At 50.5% G+C, this 26,767-nt stretch overlaps 2 protein-coding genes and 1 long non-coding RNA gene across 3 annotated transcripts in view; 1 reads left to right on the top strand and 2 right to left on the bottom strand.

Moving 5' to 3' along the window:
* Positions 1-5,455, bottom strand: part of LEMD1 (LEM domain containing 1) — a 30,749-nt gene extending 25,294 nt beyond the window's left edge. Inside the window, exons 1-4 of the mRNA XM_019976033.2 lie at positions 5,368-5,455; positions 4,004-4,123; positions 3,326-3,448; positions 480-550 (exon numbers count right to left, since the gene is read on the bottom strand). Of these exons, the coding sequence (XP_019831592.2) occupies positions 480-550; positions 3,326-3,448; positions 4,004-4,085 (276 nt within the window). The 5' untranslated portion in view covers positions 4,086-4,123; positions 5,368-5,455. The remainder of the gene's footprint in view (positions 1-479; positions 551-3,325; positions 3,449-4,003; positions 4,124-5,367) is intronic.
* Positions 5,456-5,577: 122 nt separating this feature from the next.
* LOC139176543 (uncharacterized) lies at positions 5,578-18,284 on the top strand. The gene is made up of 3 exons (XR_011561005.1): positions 5,578-5,763; positions 6,288-6,383; positions 17,964-18,284. It is a non-coding gene; the product is annotated as an uncharacterized lncRNA (long non-coding RNA).
* A 5,007-nt stretch (positions 18,285-23,291) lies between these two features.
* On the bottom strand, positions 23,292-25,849 carry BLACAT1 (BLACAT1 overlapping LEMD1 locus). Its single transcript, XM_070767817.1, has one exon. It carries the CDS (start codon positions 25,813-25,815, stop codon positions 25,714-25,716), a length of 102 nt encoding a protein of 33 aa, XP_070623918.1. The 5' UTR covers positions 25,816-25,849; the 3' UTR covers positions 23,292-25,713.
* Between the last annotated feature and the right edge of the window lie 918 nt (positions 25,850-26,767).

Consider the following 26,767-nt stretch of genomic DNA (forward strand, 5'->3'; position numbering starts at 1 on the left):
GCTGTTCAAGTCGCACAACCAGCAAGTGGAAGGGCGGGGCTGCTAACCCAGCGGGGCTTGCCCAAACCTGTGACTCCCACCAACCGGCTGCTTGTCTCAGTGGTGACAAGGGTGGAGGGCAGACCTTGGTGTCCGGGAGACAGAGAGAAGGGCACGGGAACTCACACTCACCCCATGCTCACTGTGGGTGTACGTGTGACCGCAGGCGAGAGGAGAGACAGGGGACGACCGCTGGAGGGGGCGAGGGTGGCTATTCAGGGAGGGGCGGGAGACACTTACTCTGGGCCCTGTGCTGGGATGTGGAAATACTTTCACAAAACAGAAACCTGCATTAACAGGGGCTTTTTAAAACACTAGGATTTTACCATTATAACTGAGTGTAGCGGACTAGCTATTTCCTTTGCTAAGACACATGAAAAGTGCTATTTCCCATATTTAATACATGTGTAAAAGTATTCATGCATTAGAATTGTACATACATTTTTGGGTCCCTTGCTTTTTTCTGATGAGGGTGTGATATTTCGTTTCAAAATGATAGTGGCATTAAACTCTGGATGATGGGAAACAAAAGGAAAATCGGCCATGAGAACATACAAGCTAGCAAAGGGAATATACACCAATCACAGGAGTGAATCCTCTCAATCACAGGGCAAAAGATTCTTGTGAGGGGGAGAAAATTCATTTCGCCTTCTGAGAGCAGATTCAGCACTGGCCTTTGTGGAACACACAAGCACGCTGCGGGCTCCTCCCTGGGAGGCTGCAGTCAGCTTTGTGTGCCTCTAAGAGAACACGCTGCAGAGCCAGAGCTGGCTGCTCATCTGGGCGTGTTTTTGGTCTCGTCATTGCCCTTTCAAAGTGGCTGTGAGCCTCATGCATCTCTGATTGTCAAGACAGGGCAGAATTTGTCCCGTATTCAAAGGAGCACCCAGAGGAGGGAAGGCCTGGCCTGTGCTGAAAAGGCTTTAAAATCAGGGGAACCACCATGAGCAGAAACCGCCATGAGGTTGTTAATCAACTCTCGGCTTCAGTTGGTGGAGAACTGTTTTGATCAACTTGGAGCAACTGTGTGCTGTTGGACTTGCAGCTGAGGTTTTCTTGCATAGGATTTTACATGAGTCCTCTAAGTCAAAAATATTTGGGACGTTTGAAGAGGTTGTGAAAACTGAAAGTGGAGTCGCTCAGTCTTGTCTGACTCTTTGTGACTCCATGGACTGTAGCCTACCAGGCTTCTCTGTCCATGGGGTTTTCCAGGTAAGAATACTGGAGTAGGTTGCCGTTTCCTTCTCCAGAGGATCTTCCCCACCCAGGGATCAAACCCAGGTCTCCCGTACTGCAGGCAGACGCTTTACCCTCTGAGCCACCAGGGAGGCCCCTGAAGAGGTTAGATCCACCGAATGCCAGCACAGTGAGTGAGAACAAGAAAAACCGAATCCACTCATTGATTGGACGACCTAATGCTCAGCCTCAGGTCTGGTGCTGCCCTGTCCCCTCCACCACAACCCCACCCCAGGACTGCGTGCTTCTGTGAAACAGCCAAGGCCGAATGTCCACAAGACCTCCTGAATTCCATGACAACCTCTGCATTCTAACGGCACCAGGGTCTATGAAACTCCTCCAATGGGCAGATTCAAGCGTCTAATTCAGACCTGGCCTTGAGAAGCAGGTTTTCTGCTTGTACTACCCACTGGCCATTGACTCTTGCTTTACAAGAGCAGGACTGAAGCAGAGCTTCCACTCTGATTGCCTGCAGTTGGCTAGTGTTGGGTGGACAGTAAAGCAATAGCAGAGCTTGCAAACCGAAGGTCCACCTCCCTCCTAGACCTCGCGTAAATGCACCTATGTGGAGAACCTGCCTGCTGAGAACCAGGATGGCTTGGCTTGAGAACACAACAGCTTGGTTGTGTAGCTCTGACCTGCAGTCCTGGGCAGTCATGAGCAGTGAGCGTACAAGCCTTCCTCTCTGGAATCTTCTAGGCTCACCCTGCATTTCATCAGAGGGCTGGTCAGGTCCCTTCAGCTCTTGTCTCTGGCAGGGTACAGTGGTAGCCCCAGATCTGGATCAAGACTCTGAACACACCCCACCTCCAGAAAAACTCTGCAGTAGCCATTTGTCCTGAGGGACCCCCATGCTAACTACTCTGCTCAGGGGCCAGTGAGGTCCGTCCCCAAACTCTGCTGCCATTTCCATGAGGTCATGCCGGGCTCAGGGAAAGCCTCAGGGTCTGCACCACCAACACTAGGTATTCCAGGGGATTCTTCGGGGGCCCCAGGCATTTGTCGAGTTCTTAATTTGAACTATATGAAATTACCATTTTTTGTAGGTCAGACAGGATAAAAATGTCATATGTTCATCCTCATAATGGAAATTATGAGAGAAGTGTAGAGTGACTTCCTGCTGTGTGCACAGTATTGTTCCAGGACCTGGACACTTAGTGATAATGAAGACGGATGGGCCTTGCTCTTCGTGGCACATTCTATTGGGAGCTGATTTTCTGGGGCCACTTCCGAGCTATATGTTAAGCCGGCTACTTGGCCTCTCTGAGCTTCACCTAAGTATTGTGAGGGTTAAGTGAGATAATGTATACTAGGCCAGAAATGCATCGATGGCCTTCAACGAATAATAGTTCCTTTTATTTTACTGTGCTTCACATAGGACTCTAATCAATGTCTATTGAACAAAAAAAGCCTCAGAATGCATTGTGGGACTCTTAAAGCCCACCCCCTCAGAGCCTAAACTAGACACTCCTGCAGGAGAACTGTAGCCCTACAGCAGGGGCCCCTGAAAAGAAAAACCACGGATCCCAGAGTTCACCACTCCCTACCCACCCTGGGGCCTGGAAGAGACCAGCTGTGGTCCACCCCCATGAAGTCAGGAAGGCAGGAGGCACAGGAGGACTTTGGGGAGGTACAATTTGGTTCATACGTCTGAATGGACGTGTCATCATTTAGTCTGAAGAAAATAACTGCCAAATTTATTGCTTGAGGCAAAGCAGAGGTTGAGACCTCAAAGGAGACTAGGAAATTACCTGTCGGAACTTCTGGTTTTAGAAATCAAACACAGAGTTGGCTCTGATTAGTAACAGAATGTGCAAATTGACCAGTCCTTTCTCCAACAGTCCACCCACTGAGTCACTGGCATGACTGTAGATGTGGCGTTAATAGATTCCTTTTGCAGCCCAGGGGCCTATTTTTCGGCTCTGTGTGCAAACAGGCCACAGGGATATTTCACAGGTCACCTGGCATAGCATTTAAGGCTGCACAAACCGTACCGTAAAGGTGTGAATAAGTGCACAGCTGCTATCTACAGGTCAGCTTCTGATGGTACCTTCACTGTCGTCATTGTCCTGAGCTCTGTTCAGTTCTCCGGGTCCATTCTTCTTGGGTGGTGCACAGGGAGTTGAGACCAACAATTGCACTAGCTTCTTCTCATACACTTTTCTGGTGGAAGCTGAGCAAGAATGTGGGGAGCAGTTAAGTCAGTCTGTGATTCAAAATATTACACAACTTAGATTTTTATTCTTACATTATTGGGAAATTGTGGCTTTTACAGTAAGGTGGACCCCATACCTACTGGACTCACTCCTCGCCTTCCACCAACACTTAAGGTGGGCTTCTGTGGACTGGCCACAGAGTTAGGTGTCGTGGACATTGGAGAAAAAGACTGACAAAGTCGTACATCCTATTTATGGGAAATATGGACAAGGACATAAACAGTTAACACGGGCACATTCTAGAAATGTAAAAAGAGCCCAGGGTGATATAATCAAGAGTAACTCTCACGATTGTAAAATATCAATACTTTCTCTTCACTAATCTGTGAGTAAGAACTGGGTTACTTATGGTCTCTTCCTTCTATATGGTTTTCTGGGTTTTAAAATTTTTTCCTATTTCTATTTTAAAGTTTTTTATTGCATATGTTCCTTCCATTACAAATAATTTTCAGGCTTTGGAGTTAGCTCACAAGTAATCGTTGAGCAGCCTCTAATAATTGCCGCATACGTACGTAGTATTGGGCCAGGTGGAAATCCAAGTTTGTGGAGTTCATTCTGTAATTCGTCATCACTCAGACACTTCACCTCCACCATGGTGACAAAACTTGGGTCCCTTTTCTGACAGTGGAATCCTTGAGATAGCAAGACGTTAAGTTATAAACGAGACTTGTAAATGAGAACTAAAACTTTACCAGTCCACAGAAGTGTTTACAGCCCCAGCTCCCCAGCTGTGGAGGTGCAGAATCAATAAAGCAAAACCCACCATTTTCTGCTGTTTGTCTGTCATCAATCTCTTCTGGCCTTAGTGGCCTCAGTGCAAAGCTTTGGTAGGGTGTCACTTTCCCCAGTGTCTTTGGGGTTCAATTATTTCTAACTTTTCTACTCAACTAATGTAAGAAAAATCTTCTACACAAAATGAACAGATATTTCGATCACTGCTTAGGAGCTCTGAGTAAGACACAAGCTCTTAGAAGATAAGTTAATTAAATATGAAAGAGCTGAGAGAGATTTTTTAGTGAGTTAAATAAAAGTTATTTATCCCCGCCCTCCTTTTGATGAGAGCACAGAGTGTGCAGAGCACTCCGCTACTGCAGACAGTAGTCTTTTCACACTTGTAATTCAAGTCTGAACATAACGGACGGCAGTTTTTAATTAGCTGCCAACAGGCTTTGTAATTGCTGAATTGGCATTTGAAAAAAAGTCAGCTATTCATTCTCTGGCACACAAATTGATTTATATAGATTCAGGCAATTCTTGATATGGCTTTCCAAATCTGCAAAACCTCAGGTTCAATCAGTTTTATTTCATTGATCCCTGTATCCCCTAAAACTGACCTTCTACCTACTTAATCTGAAAAGACAGATGCATTTGTCAAATCTTTGTTTATTATACCTCATTTTTATCATGTTTCCAGTCTTCTTAATATTGCAGTGAAAATGACTTCAGGACAATTACTCAGCATATCAGGATCTGAACCAATTTTAAGTAATGACTTTGAACTTTGTTTGTTCAATAAAGCTATACTTTGACCAGAGTCACATTCTGGCACATAGTAGGTACTTGGTAAATGTAAGTTTCCTTCTTTCCTATGTGTTTGGAAAGCTGAATTGACACTTTTAGGGCCGCTAGTAAATGACCTAATGTTATGAAAGAAAAGGATGATGCACCTCAGATATTTTTTAAACTGGAAGCTAGCTTAGGCAGATCCTATGACACTTGTTCCCAAGAACAGCTGTCTGTTATTTCACCACCTTCCCAAAAATAACCTCCAAAAGAGCCCTCATCAATTTCAAGTGACAGCAGACAATTGCTTAAAGGAACACCCATATGGAAGAAAAATTCAAATAGAATCCAGTTGAATGATTAACTCACTTACCCGTTTACATGGTTGTCTAAAGTCTCTGCAGTTGGGTAGTTACTAAAGCTGGGTGAGTTTCACCCAAGGATTTCCACTAGCAACCAATCCCTTTCTGCCTGTTAAGTATTATGGTAATCATAATACTGACATGTGACATCAGAAATCCCCCTGGCAACAGACTGATGTGAAAGTCAGATGATGAATTTAACCTGACTTCAAACAGAAAGGGGCACTGGTCAACTTCATAGGCCAAGTGCCATGGTAAAATATCAAGGGACGCAGAGAGACTGTCGTGCATAGAAGTGAGAAGGGTCTGTGACCAAACCAAATGGTGCTCAGGAATTGGGAAGATAAAGGAGAAATCAAACAGACTCAAGTGTCCAGGCCATCATCAAGACTCACAGTAGTAGATGGGTAATTTGGCCATATACTCTAGGGAAAATGGGAAGGTAGAAGGAACTCATATTAACTTGTTAAGGAACTGCTCATGTAGGAAAAAGACTATTTTGGTAAACAATGTTTCAGAACTTTGATGGTTTTGGCCTTTTCAAAGCACTCTCATCTCATCTCATTTCACCCTCCGCACACTCCTGAAAGACCTCTGGCACAGATATTATTTATTATCCATATTGCAGAGGCTAGTTTTTGTTGTCGTTGCTTAATTTTGTTTAAGAGAGAACCCTCAGACTATTAGCTTGGGTATTTCAAAAAATACTGCTGAGACTTTAAAAACAATTATGCAAGACAAAATATAGCTTTGTGAAAACACAATGCCTTCATTAAATACCAGGGGTAGGAGGAAATCATTGGGAGGGCTTAAGAGGACAGTGGAGCCAGCCTGGCTAGAGTCAAATTCCAGTTCTGTGTCTTACCAGCTGAGTGCCCCTGGGTGGGCTAAGTTACTAACCTTACTGTGTCTCCTTTTCTTCATCTGTAAGACGGATGACAGTGGCACCTACCTCACAGGGCTGTTACGTGGATTCACTGAGTGCTTGGCATATGAAGTGTTTGGCACATGAAGTACTTGGCACATAGTAAGTAGTATATAAACGTTTTCTGTTGTTTTGATTTTTCATGAGCTCTATTGCAGAAAGTTTCTACAACCAATGTCTTTCTTAGAAGTCTCCACCCCACTTACACTTGCCCATGGGACTCTATCATGTCAACACTTTGCAGGTTCTGGGAAGGGACTGAACATCTCTGTGTGCATGGTCAGGGAGTCTCACTGAGGGATCCCAGACTGCGGTTCCAAGGGCTCTGGCTCCCAAGTCTGTGAATAAAACATCAGTTTCCAAACAAACATACAATGCAAACATTTGCCAACATCTGAACACTGGGTTTACCAAACAAAGACTTTGAAAATTGACACATGTGTTTCAAATCAAAGCAAATAAATGATAGGCTTGGGTTATTAGGATGCACAAGCATTTTATTTACATTTCCCAGAATTGCTTTAAACAAAGAAAGCAGCCAGCAGGTGGAACGGCTTCCACTGAAACAGACTCTTGGGAGAAAGTAGCATTTCTAAAATACTTTCTTGGTCAGACCTCTGGAGCTTAAAACAAGCTAGGCTGACAAAGAGTTTAATCAGATGGTATGATTGGGTTGACCCCCCTATTATTCGCAAACCATTCTGTCTGAAGCGTATGCATGATTCTATTCTCAGTGTTATTCTGTTTAAAATTTCCTGTGCTCTGCGATTTCCTGAAATATTTGATTTTTATGTTTACATCACCCACTTCCCTTGGTTTTATCTGTGAAGTCCTGGTCATTAGCTTGTTTTTTGTTTTATTCTCTCCATGACTGCAAAGATGTTTTATTCCATTTCTCCAGGGAAACAAGTTTTAATTGCCAATCGACTAGGTATTCAACATGATAAGGTATCTAAACCCTGAGAGCTTCCTCCTTTCATTAAAATGTAGATCCAATTTCTTTTCCCTTAATGCCACATGCTGTTATTAAACTGAAATAACGGAAATACTAAAAGCCAGATGTCACTTCAGTCTCAGGTTTGACATGGGGCACAATTTCCTCTCCTCAAGCTTAATCTGATGTTATTTACTAACCCCATCCTTTGGAAGAATGCACAATTTAAATGTAAATGCAATTTACATAGGGGAGCAGAGAGTAGATAGGCAGTTTCAATTGCCAATAACCATTTGCAAAGGGGGAAATCAACTAAAGCAAGGATCAGCAGCTGTCAGGCTGAAGTCTGCATCACTTGCCATTCTCTCCCAACTTTCCTTCTAAAGCCAGCTGCCTCTGAGCCACAGCTATGCAGGTACAAGGAAGTGGAGAACTGAGGCATTTTCTCAGATATCTCAAGCTGCACTTACTATGGACTGAGGGACAAAGGAGGAAGTTTGTTTCAGTGAGCTAATCCGGTTGGCATCACTATTGAAATTATGAACTGACCAATTTCTTTCAACAAATATTTATTGGTCATCTCCTATGGGACAGACTTTATGCTTGGCCTAAATTAGGGAGACAGAGAAGAGAAAATACAAACATGCAAAACCCACAGTCCTTTTAAGGAGCTCATTCCCTTAAAGAGAAAAGAAAGCAAATAATATCAAGAAAATAAGATAAACTGTTAACAGAGTGCTCCAGGAGCCCAGAATTGGAATTTTCTAAGGGCTGAAAGTTTCATTTGGGCTGAGGCTTCTAGAATAAGCCATAGTTTGCCCTGTAAAAAGAGAACTGGGGACCGTCATTCTGGGATGTGGTGAGCAAGAAGGAAATGAGCCTGGTGGACAGGTTGGGCCAACTTATGAAGACTTCTGTGGCCCATGCCAAGGAGTTAACCCTTCACCCCTATGCACATTTGGAAGTTCAGAAGCAGCGCATGGCGTGACTGTGTTTGACTCTGGGTTGAGGACAATGCATTTATGCATTTGATACAATTTCAGTTTGAGTTTGAGTAGAGAATGAGTTGGTAGGGCAGAGTCTGGAGGCCTCTTGGGGAAGTTATTACAATAGTCCAGAAAAGAGTTGACTCAGACTGGACCAGGCCAGTTTGCAGGAGGACTAGAGAGAACGACATGTGGTTTGCGAATGGTTTAGGAGCTGGAACAGACTGGACAGGATGTCTGATTGGAGGTTTCCTCTGCCTCCCTTGCACGGGAACTATTTCAGCCTAAATCTTTTGTCTCAGCCATGAGCCTACTTCTGGAGTTTGGTCTGCACAGCACTGACACTTAAATGATTATTCTTTGCTCACCTAGTCAACTCTTGATTCTTCACATTGCTTGAACGCAGCAGCAAAGCAGATAATCCATAACTCTCCGCTATTTGGCTTTGGAATTAATTACACTTTTAAGAGCAAATTTGCCTTCCTAATTAATCTTTCTTAGGCTAATATTAAAATTAACTAATATTCCTGGAGCCCGTGACAGTCGGGCAGGGGAAGAGGGGAGCAGGGGAGGGGAGGGCAGGGGAGGTGTTCAGCCTTAGGCTGTGAAGCAGGAGAAAGACACGCCACACCCACAGTCCATGTGGATCAGCCACAGAGGCCACGAGCTGCGCCTGGCTCACTGAGAGAGAGCTGCATAGCTAGAGACTCAGGTCCCTTGGGACATCAGTTACTGAACACCTACTGCACACCAGACACCCTGCTAAGACTGAAGATGAGAAGATGGGTAAGGCAGAGTGTCTGCTTTCAAAGAGCTGCCTCTTTAATGGGGACAACAGAGGACTGAACAATTGTTTAACCAAATGCAGTGAGGGCTCTGGCAGAAGCATCTTCTCCTCAGGAGAATAAGGCATGAACAAGGCTAACGGAAAAAAACAAAACCAAATTTCTGTGAAACAAAGAGAAGAAAGTTGCTTAATTGCCATTTTATAAACACAAAGCAAATATGTTTTTAATAAGATCGCGTGCATACAGTCTCTTCTTTCAGCCTCCAAGTTAGGAGATGCTGCTTATGTGAAGTAAGACAAGATGGATCGTTCCCAGTGGTTTTCAAGATACAATGCTGCATCCCCAAGGTTCCCTCCAAGCTGCTGCGGAGGCGGGTGGTGAGCACAGAGCAGCCACACTCCAGGGCGGTCAGGACGAGTCTGCCTCTGCCAGCTTCGCATGTTGGGCTCCTATGAAGACTGCTTTTAAAGGCAGAATTTCACTGCTGTGCAAAGTTAGGAGGCTACCCATCCACCCTGTTCTCTGTGCTGCTTCTTAAAACCGAAATGAATCTATCCTCTAGTTCTCTTATGAAGACAAACCAGCCCTTAAATGCTGACAAATTATTATCTTAAGCACTCCCTTTCTGGTATCCTGTAGGTCTTGCATACGAGATTTATTGTGCATAACTAATGTACAAAAAATGTTGGATAATCTGTGGACAATAGAAAGAGATCAAAATGTGATTTTTGTCTTCAAGGAGATTATGTCTACATGAAGAAACAAACTCCAAAGACACAAGATTAAAAGTAAGAAGTCAAAGTTCATAATTGGATACCAACATAGTACCCAAAAATGTTGCAGAAATTCAGAAGCAGAGGGGAAAAAATCACCCCTGGTTAGGGGTGGGAGGTGTTCAGGGAGAGCTTCCTGGAGAAGGTGAAACTCTGACTGTGTGTGTGTGTGTGAGTCGCTCAGTCATGTCTAGCTCTACGACGCCATGGACTGTAGCCCACCAGACTCCTCTGTCCAAGAGATTCTCAAGGCAAGAGTACTGGAGTGGGTTGCTGGAACCTACGAAACAAGTAAGGTGTGGGTAGGCAGAAGCAAAAGGTTGGACCTTCCAGGCAAGGACAGACACATTACGGACAAAGAGTTAGAGTAGGAATGGGGATTAGAGCAGACCAGCTTCAGCAAAGGATTTGCTTTACACAGGGATGGACACGGTTGAACAAGAGCCCTAGGATTTCCTACAAAGGTGTAGGGCCCCAGGTCCCTTCTGCCTCCAGGAGCCTCCCATTCTGGGGCTCTCTGATGACAATGATGGGTTGTCCCTGGAGGTACCTGACTATAAGGAAGACTAACCTGACAGTGCAGGACAAGATGAACCACAGGGGAAGAGCGGCTGTGGGGAGGGAGACGTGGGGTCCTTCACCGTAGTCTCCCCGTGAAATGATAATAAACAGTAGCAAAAGCAATGGAGGGAGGCTGCGGACTGCCAGAGTCTCAGCCGGGAGCTCAGGACCCTCCAGAGGAACTTAGAGGCAAATGCAGAGCGATCAGGAGCCGACTCGGGCCAGGCTGCCTCTGCTTCTATCCTGGACCCGCCACCTACTCTAAGCTCTGGGATTCTGTGCCTTGGCTTTCACATCTGTGAAATGGAAATGCAATAAAATTACCTTCTCCGCAGAATGCCGCAGGACTGAGGTAATGCACTTCACGTGCTTAATGCACTGTTTTCAATAGTGCCCATGGTAAGGGCTCAGAAGTGTGAGCTGTGAGCGAAGCCCCGTTACTCTGCAGGGGCAGCAGCGGCCTCTTGCAGGGCTCTTGGTGGGGCGGGGACATGGCCTCACGGCCTCACAGCCTCACGGTCACAGCCCACCTCTCCCTGTGAATCAGGGGAAACTGAAGGTAGCTTGTCCTCCTTTAAGGACCTGCTTGTATATTTTGGAGATTAATCCTTTATCTGTTGTTTCACTTCTTATCTTCTCCCACTGCGGGCTGTCTTTTCACCTTGTTTCCAGTTTCCTTTGCTGTGCAGAAGTTTTAATTAGGTCCCACTTGTTTATTTTTGTTTTATTTTCCACTCCTTTACAGGGTGGGTCATAGAGGATCTTGCTGTGATTTATGTCATCGAGTACTCTGCCTATGTTTTCCTCTAAAAGTTTTATATTTTCTGGTCTTACATTTATGTCTCTAATCCATTTTGAGTTTGTCTGTGTGTGTGTGTTGTCAGGAAGTGTTCTAATTTCATTCTTTTACACGTAGCTGTCCAGTTTTCCCGGCACCACTTATTGAAGCGTCTGTCTTTTCTCCCTTATATATTCTCACCTCCTTTGTCAAAGACAAGGTACCCATAGGTGCATGGGTTTTCTCTGGGCTTTCTGTTTTGTCCCATTGGTCTATATTTCTGTTTTTGTGCCGTACCATACTGTCTTGATGACTGTAGCTTTGTGGTATAGTCTTAACCCTCTTGCACTGTTGGTAGGAGTGTAAATTGATACAGCCACTATGGAGAACAATATGGAGATTCCTTAAGAAATGAGGAGTAAAACTACTATATGACCCAACAATCCCACTACTGGGCAAACCATATATCCTGAGAAAACCATAGTTGAAAAAGACACATGTACCCCAGTGTTCATTGTAGCACTATTTGCAATAGCTAGGACATGGAAGCAACCTAGATGCCCATCGACAGATGACTGGATAAAGAAGCTGTGGTATATATATACCACAGAATATTACTCAATCATAAACAGGAACACGTTTGAGTCAGTTCTAATGAGGTGGATGAACCTAGAGCCTATTATACAGAGTGAAGTAAGTCAGAAAGAGAAAAAATATCATATACTAATGCATGTATATGGAATCTAGAAAGATGGTACTGATGTACCTATTTGCAGGGCAGCAATGGCAATGTCCGCATAGACGGCAGACTTGTGGACACAGTGGGGGAAGGGGAGGATGGGACAAATTGAGTGAGCAGCACAGAAACACAGGCGTTACTATGCGGGGATCTGCTCTATGACACAGGGCGCTCAAGCTAGCACTCTGTGACGACTTAGAAGAGTGAGATGGGGCGGGAGGTGGGGGATAGGGTCAAGAGGGAGGGGATTTGTATGCCTATGGATGACAATGAATTTAAATAAAAAGGCCAGTCAGGGATCTGCTTTTACTCTAAGGGACATTTGAGAGAGAGAGAATGCACTGGAGGGAATGGGCTCACATCACAGGGAGAGAGTGTTGTTCAGCGGAAGGAGCAACTCACAAAAGAGAGACCAAATTTAATAAAAGATGAGACAAACCAAGATGAAGAGGGCATGGTGGGACATCCATTCCTGCCCCTAAAACCAAGGAGAGGCGAATTCTCACAGCTTGAAGGAGACTGTATCGGCAAGGGGTTGAAGACAGGCATAGAAAGATAATCAAGGTAGAAGCAAAGGAAAAAAGCGGGAGCATAAAACGGAACCAAGAACGAGGCTAAGAGAGATGGAAACCCTAATGGCCTAAATATCCTTTTACAGTCCTTGCAGGAGAAGCTCTAAGCTGACCCTACTTTCCAGCAGCCACACACACAGACACACACACACACATCTACAATTCTACACTGGTAAAATGAAAACAGAAAACTGTTCCAGCGAATTCTGAGTCTTCCTGATGCTAACAAGTGTGGCTGTTTCACGGGGATCCTCTCAATGTACAAAGCAATGAGGTGACTGCTGAGGGTGAGGCTGGAAGCCTGGCAGGGGCTGGAGAGTGAAGGGCGTGAGAAAGAGGAGCACCGAGGCTTTACCCTGAGGACAGTGGGAGCCACTGAAGGTTTTACAATTTTTTTTTTTTTTGCTTCCACAGTTTTCAAATTCAATTACTTTAAACGGTCTCAAACAGTAGTAAATTACAAGCAAGTAAAGTGGAAGTATGATAAAATCCACACATACCCTTCACGCTGCTTCAACAGTTGCCAGCGTTTTGCCTCACCAAAGGGCTCTGAGCAGAGGAATGACTCGGTGACACCGATGTTGGAGGAAGATGCCTCTAAATGTGACGGAAAGAGAAGAGCAGGGCAGGGCTGGGCTACCATGAGGTGGTGGCAAGCTATTCACTCACTGATTCATTCATTCCTTCAACAAACATTTCCACCACATGCCTGGCACTGTTCTTGGTGCTGAGGATTTAAGGGTAAATAAAGCAGATGGGGTTCCTGTCCTGCTAGAGCTTGTGCCCCTAGAGGGGAAAGCAGAGAAACAAGCAAATGGAGTGAGGAGGGGATTCAAGAGTGTGACGATGAGACTGACAGGCGACAGAGAAGGACTTGGGAGGGGAGGGCCTAACTGCTAGAACGGGCGGCCAGGGATGGTCACGTGCAGCTGGGGCACCACGAGGGCGGCTGGAGAAGCGCCAGTGCAAGGGCGGTAGAGACAAGATCCAAGGGCGAGGTGAGACGAGATGACAGCTTGCACCAAGTTGCTGGCCGTAGAGATGGAAGCAGGTAGTTTCAAGGGAGATTTAGGAAGGAGAGCCCACAGGCATGGTGATGGGTTGAATGTGGGGGCGGGGGTGGAGAGTGGGGGGACGTCAAGATGACACTCTGGCTTGAGTTGAAGGAACAGTTCTGGCTTGAACAAGGGTGCCCATCACGGGGTCATGGAGGAGTGATGGAAAAAGTCCAGGTGGCCCCTTCACAGCCTTTCAAAATGACCTGGAAAGGTGAAGCCCCTTCCACCACTAGACCCAGTCAAGAATCAACTATCTGTGTAGCTTTTGGGTGGGACAGTTCCTCACGCAATTCTGAGCGATCATACCCTCCACTCCAACCCTCCAAAGTAGGACCAACCTGCCTTCACCCCCCAACCACTGACAAGTACGGAAGGACACTTCTGAGTCCAGCTTAGCTGGCCCGGCCAGCAGAGAAGGCTAAGGCCATGCCGCAGCCGGGATGGGACACGGCCTGGGGAAGGGGCGAGCACCGAAACCCCCAGGTGCGGCGGCCAGCAGCTGGGCGAGGCTTTTATCGCAGTAGCAGCGGGCCTCTGAAGCCATGTCACTGTCTCATGCCACCTTAAGGCTTCACTCATCTCAGCGTCCCTTGTCTCAGGCAGGGATGAGGGCTGAGATTTAAAGGGAGCAGGATTTTGCTGGGAGGCAACATACAGGCCTGGCTGGAGGGAAGTCTGGAATTAGAACACAGTTATACCCTTATCCGTGAAAGTGCTGCACTCAATATGCCAGCAAATTTGGAAAACTCAGCAGTGGCCACAGGACTGGAAACGGTCAGTTTTCATTCCAATCCCAAAGAAAGGCAATGCCAAAGAATGCTCAAACTACCGCACAATTGCACTCATCTCACACGCTAGTAAAGTGATGCTCAAAATTCTCCAAGCCAGGCTTCAGCAATAGTGAACCGTGAACTTCCTGATGTTCAAGCTGGTTTTAGAAAAGGCAGAGGAACCAAAGATCAAATTGCCAACATCCACTGGATCATGGAAAAAGCAAGAGAGTTCCAGAAAAACATCTATTTCTGCTTTATTGACTATGCCAAAGCCTTTGACTGTGTGGATCACAATGAACTGTGGAAAATTCTGAAAGAGATGGGAATACCAGACCACCTGATCTGCCTCTTGAGAAATTTGTATGCAGGTCAGGAAGCAACAGTTAGAACTGGGCATGGAACAACAGACTGGTTCCAAATAGGAAAAGGAGTACACCAAGGCTGTATATTGTCACCCTGTTTATTTAACTTATATGCAGAGTACATCATGAGAAACACTGGACTGGAAGAAACACAAGCTGGAATCAAGATTGCCAGGAGAAATATCAATCACCTCAGATATGCAGATGACACACCCTTATGGCAGAAAGTGAAGAGGAACTCAAAAGCCTCTTGATGAAAGTGAAAGTGAGAGTGAAAAAGTTGGCTTAAAGTTCAACATTCAGAAAATGAAGATCATGGCATCTGGTCCCATCACTTCATGGGAAATAGATGGAGAAACAGTGGAAACAGTGGCAGACTTTATTTTTCTGGGATCCAAAATCACTACAGATGGTGACTGCAGCCATGAAATTAAAAGACGCTTACTCCTTGGAAGGAAAGTTATGACCAACCTAGACAGCATATTCAAAAGCAGAGACATTACTTTGCCAACAAAGGTTTGTCTAGTCAAGGCTATGGTCTTTCCTGTGGTCATGTATGGATGTGAGAGTTGGACTGTGAAGAAGGCTGAGCACCGAAGAATTCATGCTTTTGAACTGTGGTGTTGGAGAAGACTCTTGAGAGTCCCTTGGACTGCAAGGAGATCCAATCGGTCCATTCTGAAGGAGATCAGCCCTGGGATTTCTTTGGAAGGAATGATGCTAAAGCTGAAACTCCAGTACTTTGGCCACCTCATGCGAAGAGTTGACTCATTGGAAAAGACTCTGATGCTGGGAGGGATTGGGGGCAGGAGCAGAAGGGGACGACAGAGGATGAGATGGCTGGATGGCATCACTAACTCGATGGACGTGAGTCTGAGTGAACTCCGGGAGTTGGTGATGGACAGGGAGGCCTGGCGTGCTGCGATTCATGGGGTTGCAAAGAGTCGGACACGACTGAGCGACTGATCTGATCTGATCTGATCTGATCCCCTTATCCAGTGACTTGAGCATGATGAACAGATTAGAAAGGACATAAAAGGCGGCCTCTGAAGACAGCTGGGCAGGGGAGGGGAAAGACCCGAAAGAGCAATCTAGGCAGGAGATCACAGTGGTTAGGGCATGTGTCTGTTCTCGAAAATGACTCCACTCTCTGGTGCCGATTTCTGGCTATCCTCTGTCCTTGCAGCACCTTGTCCTAGAAGGGCCTTTCTTTCCAGCTATCAGGGGAGGGGGGTTGGCAGGGACGGCGGTGGGGTCATCGTCTGGGAATGAATCCTGGACAGCAGGAGGCTGCTGCCCTGACTCCTCGTCGCCCTCATCCGTCACCCAGCGAGGGCGGCGGGCAGCCAGGCTGCGGGCTGCCTAATGAAGACGGAGAGGCGGCTCCGGCTGTGCGCAGGGCCGCCTTCCCATCAGCAGAGGTGACATTCCCAAACAGCACTCATTACAGAGCAGACGTTGGATAGGGCTGGGACACATATTGATGGCAGCAGAGCCAGCCAGCGTCTGTCTCAAATCCCACTGCCCCTGAGAGAGCGACCCAGAAAGAAAGCGTCACAAGCGTCAAACCCGCAGGCCCCTCACTTTGCCTAGAAAAAATTCATTCTTGCCATTGCTGACATTTAAGGCGAAGTCACTCTCTCCACTGCTTGCAGATCCAAGGGGCCTTAGCTTCAGGCCTGTCCAAACGTTGACCAGCACCTTCCTTCCCGGGAGTGGCTATGCTGTGGATGCCCGTGTGTATGTGTGTGTGTTGTGGCGGGGTCGGGGGGGGGGTCCTCAAAATGACAGCTGGATCTGGAGCCCCAGAGGTCCTGCTTTATAGCTCGGTGGATCCAAGATGCAGCTAGGAGGGATGCCGGTTGCTGAGTTGGGGACTGAGGTCATCAGGGGCTGGGGCAAGGGCACTCTCCTTCCCAGGGGCACAGGACAGACCTCCATCCTGGCTCGGGGGGATGCGCGGTCACCCCTGTCGGCTCTGGGAAGGCAGGCATGGCCGGTTTGGGTGTCCGCGCCTCCCGAAGGTCGAAGCTCGGGGCAAAGCGGCCGGAGGATGAGGCTACGGCCACACGCCCGGGCTCAGGTACACACAGCCCCCGGGAGCCCCAGCTCCGAGCCGCTCCGCGCGCCCGCCGCCCGCGCTCCCGGCAAGGCGCCCCGCCCCCGCCCTGCTCGATTTTAAGCCGCAGCAGACGGAGCTCGACTTAAAAATAACTATTTTGACAGTTCGGATGTAAATATGTGAGCTGCGCGTGGGGCTGTTTTCCCTGCACACTCCCCCTCACCCTTCGCTCCCTACCCCAGCCCCAACTCGACCGGCGCGCCAGCGACCGGAGCGCGCCGCCTGCAGGACGCTCCCCGAAGTGCGGCGGGGGGAGCGCCGGTCCTCGGTCTCCAGCCCTGGAGGGGGGAGGGGAGGGCAGGAAGCGGCAGAGGGAGTGACTGGTCCTCGATTGCTCAGCCTGGGGTTGGGTAGGGGATGGAGAAGGTGAGAGGTGGGGAAAGGGAGGCGGGGAGGGCAGAATAAAAGAGGAACCCAGGCTGGGGTTGGAGGGAGGGGGGATGGGGGAGGGGAGGGGAAGGGAAGGTGGGGAGGGGAGGGGAAGGTGGGGAGGGTGGGGTGGGAAGTAGAGAATAAGTCAGAGGAACCGCGGCTGACTTTTCAGCACACCACCCCACTGTGCTAAAGGCAGTACATGTGTGAGATAAGGGCAAAATCTGCCATTCTTAGCTAACCCTCTCAGTTAACTCATTGAACTCGTGCTTTATGCCAGGCAGTGAGCTAAGTAAGCATTTTAGCACATGCTGTCTTTTGTTTGATCCTCAAAAAACATGCGGTGGGCATTATTATCTGCATTTTACATATGGAAAACAGAGGGGTGGGGTGACTGAGTTCTCTGGGCTGCCACAGCTAGTGAGGAGAACTGAGATCAGAACCCAAGTCTTATGTTCTTGCCCCCATAGCCAGCTGAGAGGAAGGGAAGTGGAGGCAGAGATCCACCCTTTCATAAGGAGGGAAACCGGAATTCAGACAGATGAAGTTACGCGTCTTCCTGGCCACCAACAAGCATCTTAGCTGGGGCAGGGCAGCTTTAGGACAGGCAACCCACGCCTCTCTCCCCAATCTCCTGGACCCTGGCAGTGTGCTGGGACATGATGGGACATCCTTTGGAAGGAAGCTGGGGGGAAAGTACTTGGAGAGAGAAAACAAGAGGGAAGGGAAAGGAGGGAGGAGGTCTAGAGAGTGAAGGAGCTTAAGTGTGCATAGACTGCACACCTTGGCGCAGAGCCGTGCCATGGGGGAAGCTCATTGTCAGAGCTCCCAGCCACCCTTTGCTTCGTCCCTCTTCCCCACCAGGTGCCCCCTGCCCCGTGACCACCAACCCATGCCACCCTGGGACCAGATGTCCACTGACGCTCCTGTGCTTTTCTCCTATCCGAGTGAAACCTGCTCCGGAAGACAGCCTGATGTATTCTCTGATGCTGTGGGGCAAACGCCTGATAACTGCTCAGGGTTCCCCTTCCTCCTGGAGGACAAGCCTCAGGGAATCAAAGCCTGAAGAGGAAGAAATGTCAGACTCCTGGAAAGGAAAGGAATTTGGGAGCAACAGGGCCCACCTGCGACAGAAGAGGCTCTGTATGGCACTTGTTTGCAAAGTCACCGCATGTGTGTATAACCATGGGCAAACGTCCTGCTGCTGCTGCTGCTGCTGCTAAGTTGCTTCAGTCGTGTCCGACTCGGTGCCACCCCAGAGATGGCAGCCCACCAGGCTCCCCCGTCCCTGGGATTCTCCAGGCAAGAACCCTGGAGTGGGTTGCCATTTCCTTCTGCAATGCATGAAAGTGAAAAGTGAAAGGGAAGTCGCTCAGTCGTGTCCGGCTCTTAGTGACCCCATGGACTGCAGCCCACCAGGCTCTTCCATCCATGGGATTTTCCAGGCAAGAGTGCTGGAGTGGGGTGCCATTGCCTTCTCCTGCAAATGTCCTAGATGCTGGCAAAGAGAGAGGGGTCCTGGGATCTGTGCTTTGAGCATGCCTTCCTCTCCATCTTTCAAATCTCAGCTGGAAGTCCATTTCCACTGTGAAGCCTTGTCTGATCCCTCCCCACTCTCTGAACGGTTGAGAGAGTGTTTGGAGGCCCCTCTCAGGCCCCTGAAGCCTCAAAGCACTTTGCTTGTGCCCTGCATCTTGAATCCTTCAAGTCTTTTTGTTTTATTAAATTGTGAGTTCCTCAAGGGCCCAGACAGTGTGTGATTTCCCCGTGTTTCTCCTACGGCTCTTCCCCGAGGGCCTCGCACAGTCAGGACTCAAGTCTGATAGGACAGATTAATAGACAGCAGTATGCCACACACATTTCCCCACACGAGGGGCAAGGACTGGGATTCTGACAGCAGAAGCTGACACTCCAGCTGACTCCTGAAGGCTGAGCGGCGTGGGGCATTTATTTATATCAGACCATCAGCAACCACCATTGCGAGCCTGTTACTAGCTCTGCAGTGGCTGCACCAGGAGAAGGGGCGGGCCGCCCCAGGGCATTCAGTCGGCTCTCCAAGCTGCAGCAGCCTGAGACACTTCAGTGCCCCCCTGCCCCAGCTACCCTGGGCGTCACAGGAGGTGACTCTGGGTGAGACCTGATGGCTGTAGCTCTCTGGCCTCCTCAGAGCCTCTTCAGTGATGATTTGAAATCGCTGGCGTTCTAATCAAAGTGGAGTTATGATATAATAATCCTTTTAAAAGACAGTTTTATTGATATATAATTCACATACCGTATGATATAATCATTCTTGTTCCTAATATTATGGCATCTTTCTCTCCTTGTAAGTCTGAAAATTCCCATTTGTCCTGTCAATAGTCCCGAGAAGTACACCTAAAGGTCTTTATTTCTCTTGTAAAAAATATAAGCATCTTCATAGCCATGTGCTCATGCTGTAGTCCCAAAGCACTCTTCCTGTTCCCCACGTCATCTGCTCCAGCCAGCTTTATCCCACTGTTTCTCTGAGATGCTCGGAGGGAGAAGGGCTGCCTTCCTCCAATTTCTAGATAGCACAAGTGAGGTTCACGGCCCAGGGCTCTGTGTGTCTCCCAAAACCTCCTCCAGGACCCCATCACTTCATGTTCATACTCCTCTTTTTCCCAGTCTCCCTTCTCCCCAACAGAGCTGGTGGAAATAAATGCTTAGCTTTTACTGCTGCAGTGTATTACAATGTGAAATAAACACGGATGCCCCATCTACCCTGACAACATAATTCATTTACTGCAAAGGGATATAATAAAAGTCTGTTTATTACAGCAATTAACAGAGCAGCATTTGCCGGCATGCTTTTCCGAGGCAACCAGGAAAGTGCTTACTCCAGGTGCATAGATTGTGGAAACCATGCATCTTGAGCCAAAATGAAACCCATTAGAGGCTAGGTGAATGGGTCCCAGCCACCCTAGAAAAATTAGCCATCCAGGAGTCAGTTCACCTCAGTGCGAGAGTATGACACAATACGATTGTACTTTACTGGGTTAAGACCTGGGACTTGTCTCCAGGAGCATGATCTTAAGGACATGCAAGAAATGCTCACTCTGAACCCAACTACCCCAGCTGGAGGGCTCAAATCTCACTGGCCTTCAAAGCGTATCAGTGGGGAAGCTTAGCACCATTGGCTCTCAGGGGTACCTTGCCACGGGAGTGGGTGGGGCGTAGGGAGAGAATCAGAGGCTGGGCCAGGGAGGAGAGGCTAAAAAAGCTTTTCATTAAACCCAGCCTTCAAGAGCATCATCAACAAGTTTAAGACTTCAAGCCTCTGGAGAGAGACAGCTGTTGAGGGGTTAGAGGGAGGGAAGGCGACAAACCCAGACTAGAGAATATATGCTAACAGGCTTTGGGCATGAAGACTGGACAAAGGTATGATGCCCAGTTGGCCCAGTTCTTTGGTGGAGGGGCAGAGGAAAGGGAGGAACCGTTAGGTTCCCTAGTGATGTCCAGTACATCTGATTGCTAACTAACCAAACTTAGCTCTCCAGCCCCTTTCAGGGGGCCAGGGGTTGGCTTGTATCAACAGGACATTCTTCAGAACCAGCTCTGGTTTTCCCAAGAAGGGCAGCAACCCCAGTGTGTGGGAAAAACTCATTGCAAGCAGCAGCTCTTCCTTTTTCTCTGGAGCAGCCTCTCAGGGAGACCATGGGGAGTTTTGATCTCACTGAAAACATAAAACTGAGTGCGTAAGCCAGCCAGAAAACAAAGGCTCGCAGGTGCAGAGGAAAACTGCTGTCAGGCAGTCCCCCTGGCTGAGGGTGGCCCAGCGGGCTTTTGTCCCGCCATTCCGCTTTCCCCTGCCAGGCCTCTGGGAGAAGGTGCTGCAGTGAAGGATGAGGGCAGAAGCCCGCCTGGCCTCTCTCTGGAACAGAGAGTCAGAGCTTTGAGCGGCATGAACAATGGGATAAAAATAGCAGCGTTGCCATGGCAACGAAGGCTGGGAGAGTCCTGAGGATCTCTGGGTCCTGCCATCTCCCCCTCCAGCCTGCCTCCCACCTCTCGGGTGGAACTCAGGGATGGGCAGAGGGAAAAGGGAAGGCTGCCCAAGGGGAGGGAGACAGGAGAGTCACACACTAGAAAACCCCTGAGCTCTAGAGCCTGAGGTTTCCGCCAGAGCCTGGACTGCCCAGTTTGGGGGCTCTTGGATTTTTAAATTTCTTCCTCAGTATAATAAGTCCAGGGTAGCCCCCATACTGCACCCTCCTGGTGGACGGTCCTGACCTTCTGGGCTCCCCTGTGAACAGCCAAGGTTACTTTTAAGTCTTCACGGTCTGTGGTTCTGATCCCAGGCAGGACTGGCCACAGCAGCCAGCGCAGCGCGCACTGAGGGGGTAGAGGGTTAACGCCCCTGTTTCTTCGTTCAGTGCCTTGGCCTTAGGGAACTGTGTGTCTGGAGCAGGGTGAGGGCAGGACCACTCCCTCTTGCTCTTGCTTCTGTGTCTGAGGGGTTGAGTTTGCTCTTTGGAACAGATTCTGGTTCTTGGTTCTGGTGGTGGTGTCAGCTTCATCACCTGCTGGATACAGCGGCCACCTTCACAGTGAACATCACGCTTTCTGGACCAGCATGCCAAGGAGTCCACCAGACCCAGCAGCCTGAGATTTCCTTCTCTGGTGAAAGCCCATCTTCATGGCTATAAACCAAGTGTCTGTCTGCAAAAGTTCAAGCCACTGCTGGGCACATCTGATATAATGTACGCCTTCCTATGAGGTAGGGAGGAAATGGATCTGGTCACCACCTTTCTTGGAGGCCCGGAGAGCGGAAGCGGGCTGCCGAGGTCAGGAGTTAGCCGTGCGGAGCGTGGGGAGATGCGGGCCACAGCTCTCCATCCAAGGACAGTCAGCGCCCCATCCCAGAGCGCTGGGCAAAATGCACGTTCAAGTCTGTAGACAGCAGATTGCAGCCTGAGGCACTTCCCCTTGCAGAAGGCAAGGTAATAACGTGGGCCGGGTCAGTCAGCTTGGAGATGGGGCTCACCAGCAGCTGTGCAAGGGGTTGCGTAAAGTGCGGCAGGGAGCAGACCCTTGAGACCCATCTGCAAGGTGTGTGTGTGTGTGAGAGAACGTGCACGGAAGTGGCACTCGGGATGGCCCCGACAGGGCCTGGAATTGGAGTCCTGGCTACAGGAAGGAGACAGAACTGCAGGGTGTCCTGGCTTTGAGCTGGGGGCCGGGGCGGGCGGGATTCTAGCAAAGGCTCTGGGTGCCTTGGCTTTTCCTCAGTCCTCCCACCTTTTCTTAGATCCACCTTATCACTCCCATCCCCCGTCCCCATATTTGCTACATGGACAAAGCACTCCAGTGGGGGCACAGGAAATCTGCCAGTGCTCTGGTTCCACAGCCCCGGGCCCCACTGACCTCCCAGACCCACAGAACCCTGGAGTCTGGAGGGAACTTAGAGGACATTAGTGCAGTTCTCTCTTTACAGTTGAGGAAACGGAGTCCCAGAAACACAGCATAATTAGCCTAAGGCCAGACCACTGTCCGTGACCAAGCAGGGCTGGAGCCCAGGAGTCCTGGTTCCCAGCTCGATGTTCTTTGCATCCCACTGTGCTCACTTGTACATACTGCACTTAAATTACTGCTTTTTTCCTCAAAACAGAATAATCTCCCTGTACTGTCCCATTGACTCATATGCTCCGGAGAAGGAAATGACATTCTAAAAAAAAAAAAAAAAAGACCTGAGACAAGAAAAAAGACCCCTGGGGGCCCTCCGGCCAGGGTCCCAGACAACAGTCAAGTCATGGGAGACTCAAGCACCCTTCACGTCTCTTTATCCTGCCGCTCAACAGCCCACATGGAGGGGAAGTGCGCCTGGGGAGGTCTCCCTTTGACAGACGGGGATACTAAGGTTTCCCACGTGTCCACAAGGACTCATGCCACGCGGCAAGGCCAGGAGGCCCGACCCCTCCTCAGAACCATCACCTCCTCAAGGTGGGGTCTGGGAGAGAACGCTGGACTGGAGGGAATTGGAAACGGGGAGGACACAAGTACCACCTGATCTCTGGGAAGGAGACTTAGGGCAGGAAGCAAGGCGACAGACCCCGCCCCCCTCCACACACACACACACACACACACACACACAAGGAACAGGAGGAAGAAGGGCCTGGGCTCCAAGTCCGCTGACCCCCCTCCCCCGACTCCCTTCCCCACCACACACACACAAGGAACAGGAGGAAGAGCCTGGGCTCCAAGTCCGCTGCCCGGGGAGCGTGGTCTGTGGATGCCGGGGCTGCTTCTGCCTTGTGGGGTGAAACCCGTGCCCTGGGCTCACCTTCGAGACTCTGAGAGGAGTGAAGTCCCCGTTTCCCTGAGATCGAAACTAAGGGACAGTAGACGGTGGGGTAAGCTGCCAGGAAGCTGCCGCCGCCTCCTACTCAGCTGTTGGGTTGCCTCAACCTCAGCGTGGGACGGAAAAGGGGCCAAGGCTTGGAGGCGAGGCCAAGGGCAGCTGTCTGCAGGCACAGCTGGGCCGTGACCTTGGGACCTTTCCATGTTTCCAGAGCGGGGGCTCAAGGTATCCAGTATCCCTCCAGAGCCAAGGGAGTTCCCCTGGGGGAAGCAGCTCTCCCCAAACCGGCTCACGGCCAAACCCCTGCAGCTGAAATCCCTGCCGGGCCTGAGAGCAGAGAAGCTCTCGTTCACCACCCCTCCCGCGTGTTCCCCACTCTCCTGACCTTTCCTCCAGGTCAACCCGTGTGGTCAGGACAGGACACCCAACACCTCGGTCTCTAGGGATACAATTTCATCCTCCGCCACAGAAGTGACTTCGCTGGGGCTGCAGCCTCGCAGGCAACTGCCAGAGCTGTCTCCAGCCACCCGGAGGGCTCTGTGGCCTCATACCAGGACCCTGGGAAGCTTTTGCCTCATCTGAGGCCGCTACTGTTCAGGAGGCCGAAGAACCAGGGAGGTTTTCTTCTGTCCCTTGCGACCCCAGTGGCCATTATTACTCCTTCCTCGAGGGAAGGATTTGTTTATAATTATCTGGATGTAAAAGGAAATAACAGATTGTAGAGGGCTGGGGCTCGGCGGTGAGGGCAAAGGAGGGTGCTGGAGGCTGGGAGGAAAGAGATCTTAAGCTGTGCTCTGGCCTTGCAAAGAGGACCTGGAATCCACCACATCTGCTCAAAGCTCAGGAAATGCCCCTGAGCGTGGGGCTGGCGGGACAAAGGCTGCCAGGATGGCACAGGCCCTTGCTTCCAGAAGAAACAGCAGGTCTCCTGCCCTCCCCCACTACCCAGAGATGGGCACATTCCAAGCAGAGGGTGCACAGCCCCTTCTGTGCTGACCCTGACCTCCTCTACCCAGGTCACTTGTAATGTGTCAGCAAGGCTATTTTGTCCCTGGATGCAGAGTGTGTTCCTGGGCTGAGTTGTTCCAGTGACGAAGTAGACGGCAGACTCGCTCAAGACGCAGAATCTGCTTAGCGTGCCTCAGCTGTTGGCTTCGCTGTGTGTGACCCTCTAGCACCTGAGAAGTCCAGACACAGTGACAGAAGGCCAGGTTTCATCAAAACGAGAGGACAGAGGAAGGCAGGCAGAGAAGGAAGGAAACGGATTTTCCTTTGCTTCCCGCCTCCTGGAAACAGGCTGGGAGTGGGGATAGATTCTGACCCTGAAGATAGGATTAGGGGACACGTCCAGGAGGGTATCAGAGTGTCCCCTAAAGGCACCACATGCAAGCATTCCCCGCTATGGCTTCTGAGAAGACAAGGAAGGGACAGGTGAGTGAGGCGAGAAGACGGGAGAGCAAAGGAGGGGCTCGGTTTAGTGCAGGAAAGGGGTCCCTCGGTCTGGGCCCGGAGGGCAGTCCCTGAGGAGGCCCCGCCACATCTGAGCTGCCGTTGAGGAGGCCCAGTGGAGGCGAGTGAGGCCAGGCTGGGCGGAGGTGAGCTGGAGGGAAGGCTGCACTCCATGGTGGAGGAGAGTGGGGCAGAGGACAGGCGGCCCGCTGAGCTGAGGACAGACGTCTGTCTCTGTCCCTCCATGTCCCTGTCCCTCTACCGCGCTCAGGGGGCCTCCCTGCGGCAGGGCCCAGCGGGACGCCGGGAGGGTATGGAGGGCAGGGGACTCAGCTCCTGGCCGCACTCCCGCAGAGGTGGCTCCAGGCTCACGTCCTGAGATCCCAGGGCAGACTCCATCCTAGGCTAGGAGGGGTCTGCCTCACGCTTCCACCTGCTTGAGGCTTCCCCGGGGTCAAAGCTGCTGGAGTTTCTCTGGCAGAGAGGCCGGTTTCCTACTTTGCAGCAGCTCTCCTGGCCCCAGGCAGTATGTCCCTCATGGGAGTGGTTGCTCTGGGCAGAAGCCTCCAGGGCAGGAAGATGCTTCACTCTTGGGGCCTCCCTGGGGCTTCTCTGACTCTGGAAGGCCCACAGCAGATCCTGGGCTTCCCCTGGTGTGACCGGGGTCTCTCTTCAGGGAGCTCTTGGGACTGGAAACTCAGGGGCAGGAGGCCAGGCCACACGGAGGAGGCTGCTGTCTACAGGTGAGATGGGGTCAGGGGTCACCTGAGAAGAGCCCCGGTCAGAGGGAGGCTTCCTGCTCCAAGCCTCAGCCAGGGGCAGGGGCTGAAGAAGGGCCCCCGGTTCCGCTCACACTGCTGTTTCCCGCTGCTTGTGAGCTTCCTCCTTCTTCCTCTTCATCTTGCAGAAACCGTGGAGGCCACAGAAGCAAGCGAAAGTGAACTGGGGCATGCCCTGGGCCAGGCCGGGGACTACTCACCAGAGATCTGCAGGGAAAGGCAGAGGAGGAAGGGGGTGGGAGAGAGGCAGGAGAGAGAAGCAAGCTGGGGTTCACCCCGGGGACCCCCAAGGCTGCAGAGGCCCCGTGGGGCCTCTCCCGGCGCTGAGGGTGGGGCCAGTCACCAAATGGCGGTCTCTGACAGCTCCTCGCGTCCTGGTCTCTGTGGAGCTGAGTCCCGCCTCAGACTGGAGCCGGGCGAGCCCAGGGAGAGGGGGCCCTGGCTGCAGCTGCCTCCTCGTCGCCGCCCACCCTCGGCCTCCCCATCCCCGCACCTGCGGCTGCCTCGTCCCCGCACACCTGCGGCTGGGGGCAGGCAGCATGCCAGCTCAGAGTGAGCTCTGCGCTGTGCCACCGCGGGCATCGGGCGTCCACCGGGTCCTCGGGACCACACAGTCTCGCGATCCAAGGGCGGCCTTCGGGGGCCTTGAGGGCAGCCCCTCAGCCAGCACCACCCGACACCTGGCACTGAGTCTCGGATTCCCTGCGCCCCTCACAGCCCTGATTTGTCTGAGGCCCTTTGGGAAACCTATGGGGCACAAGAGGCACTTCCCCTGACCAGCCCGAGTCCACACCCCCCTCAGCAGAGAGCAGACAGTTATTTCAGCACCCTGGGCTATTTTATTGAGCACTAGGCAGGGCAGAGGGGTGGGGGTAAGAACATGGGGTAAGGACAGGGCTTCTTCCCTGGTGCAAAAGTCTCAGCCTGAAGTACAGGCTGAGGCTGGATCTACCCCACTGTACCCCTATTCCGGCTGACACGACCCTTGTCACAGGAGGCAGGGGCCCCTCTGGGGTTGGGAGGGGTCATGGCTCCTCAAGGCCAGCTCTCAGTCTGTGAAAGTACCCCCTTCTCCAAACAACAAGGCCTCCCTGGCCGCGGCCACCCGCAGACGCCTCTAGCTC

Source organism: Bos indicus, chromosome 16, assembly GCF_029378745.1.
Source record: "Bos indicus isolate NIAB-ARS_2022 breed Sahiwal x Tharparkar chromosome 16, NIAB-ARS_B.indTharparkar_mat_pri_1.0, whole genome shotgun sequence".
Classification (NCBI taxonomy): Eukaryota; Metazoa; Chordata; class Mammalia; order Artiodactyla; family Bovidae; genus Bos; species Bos indicus.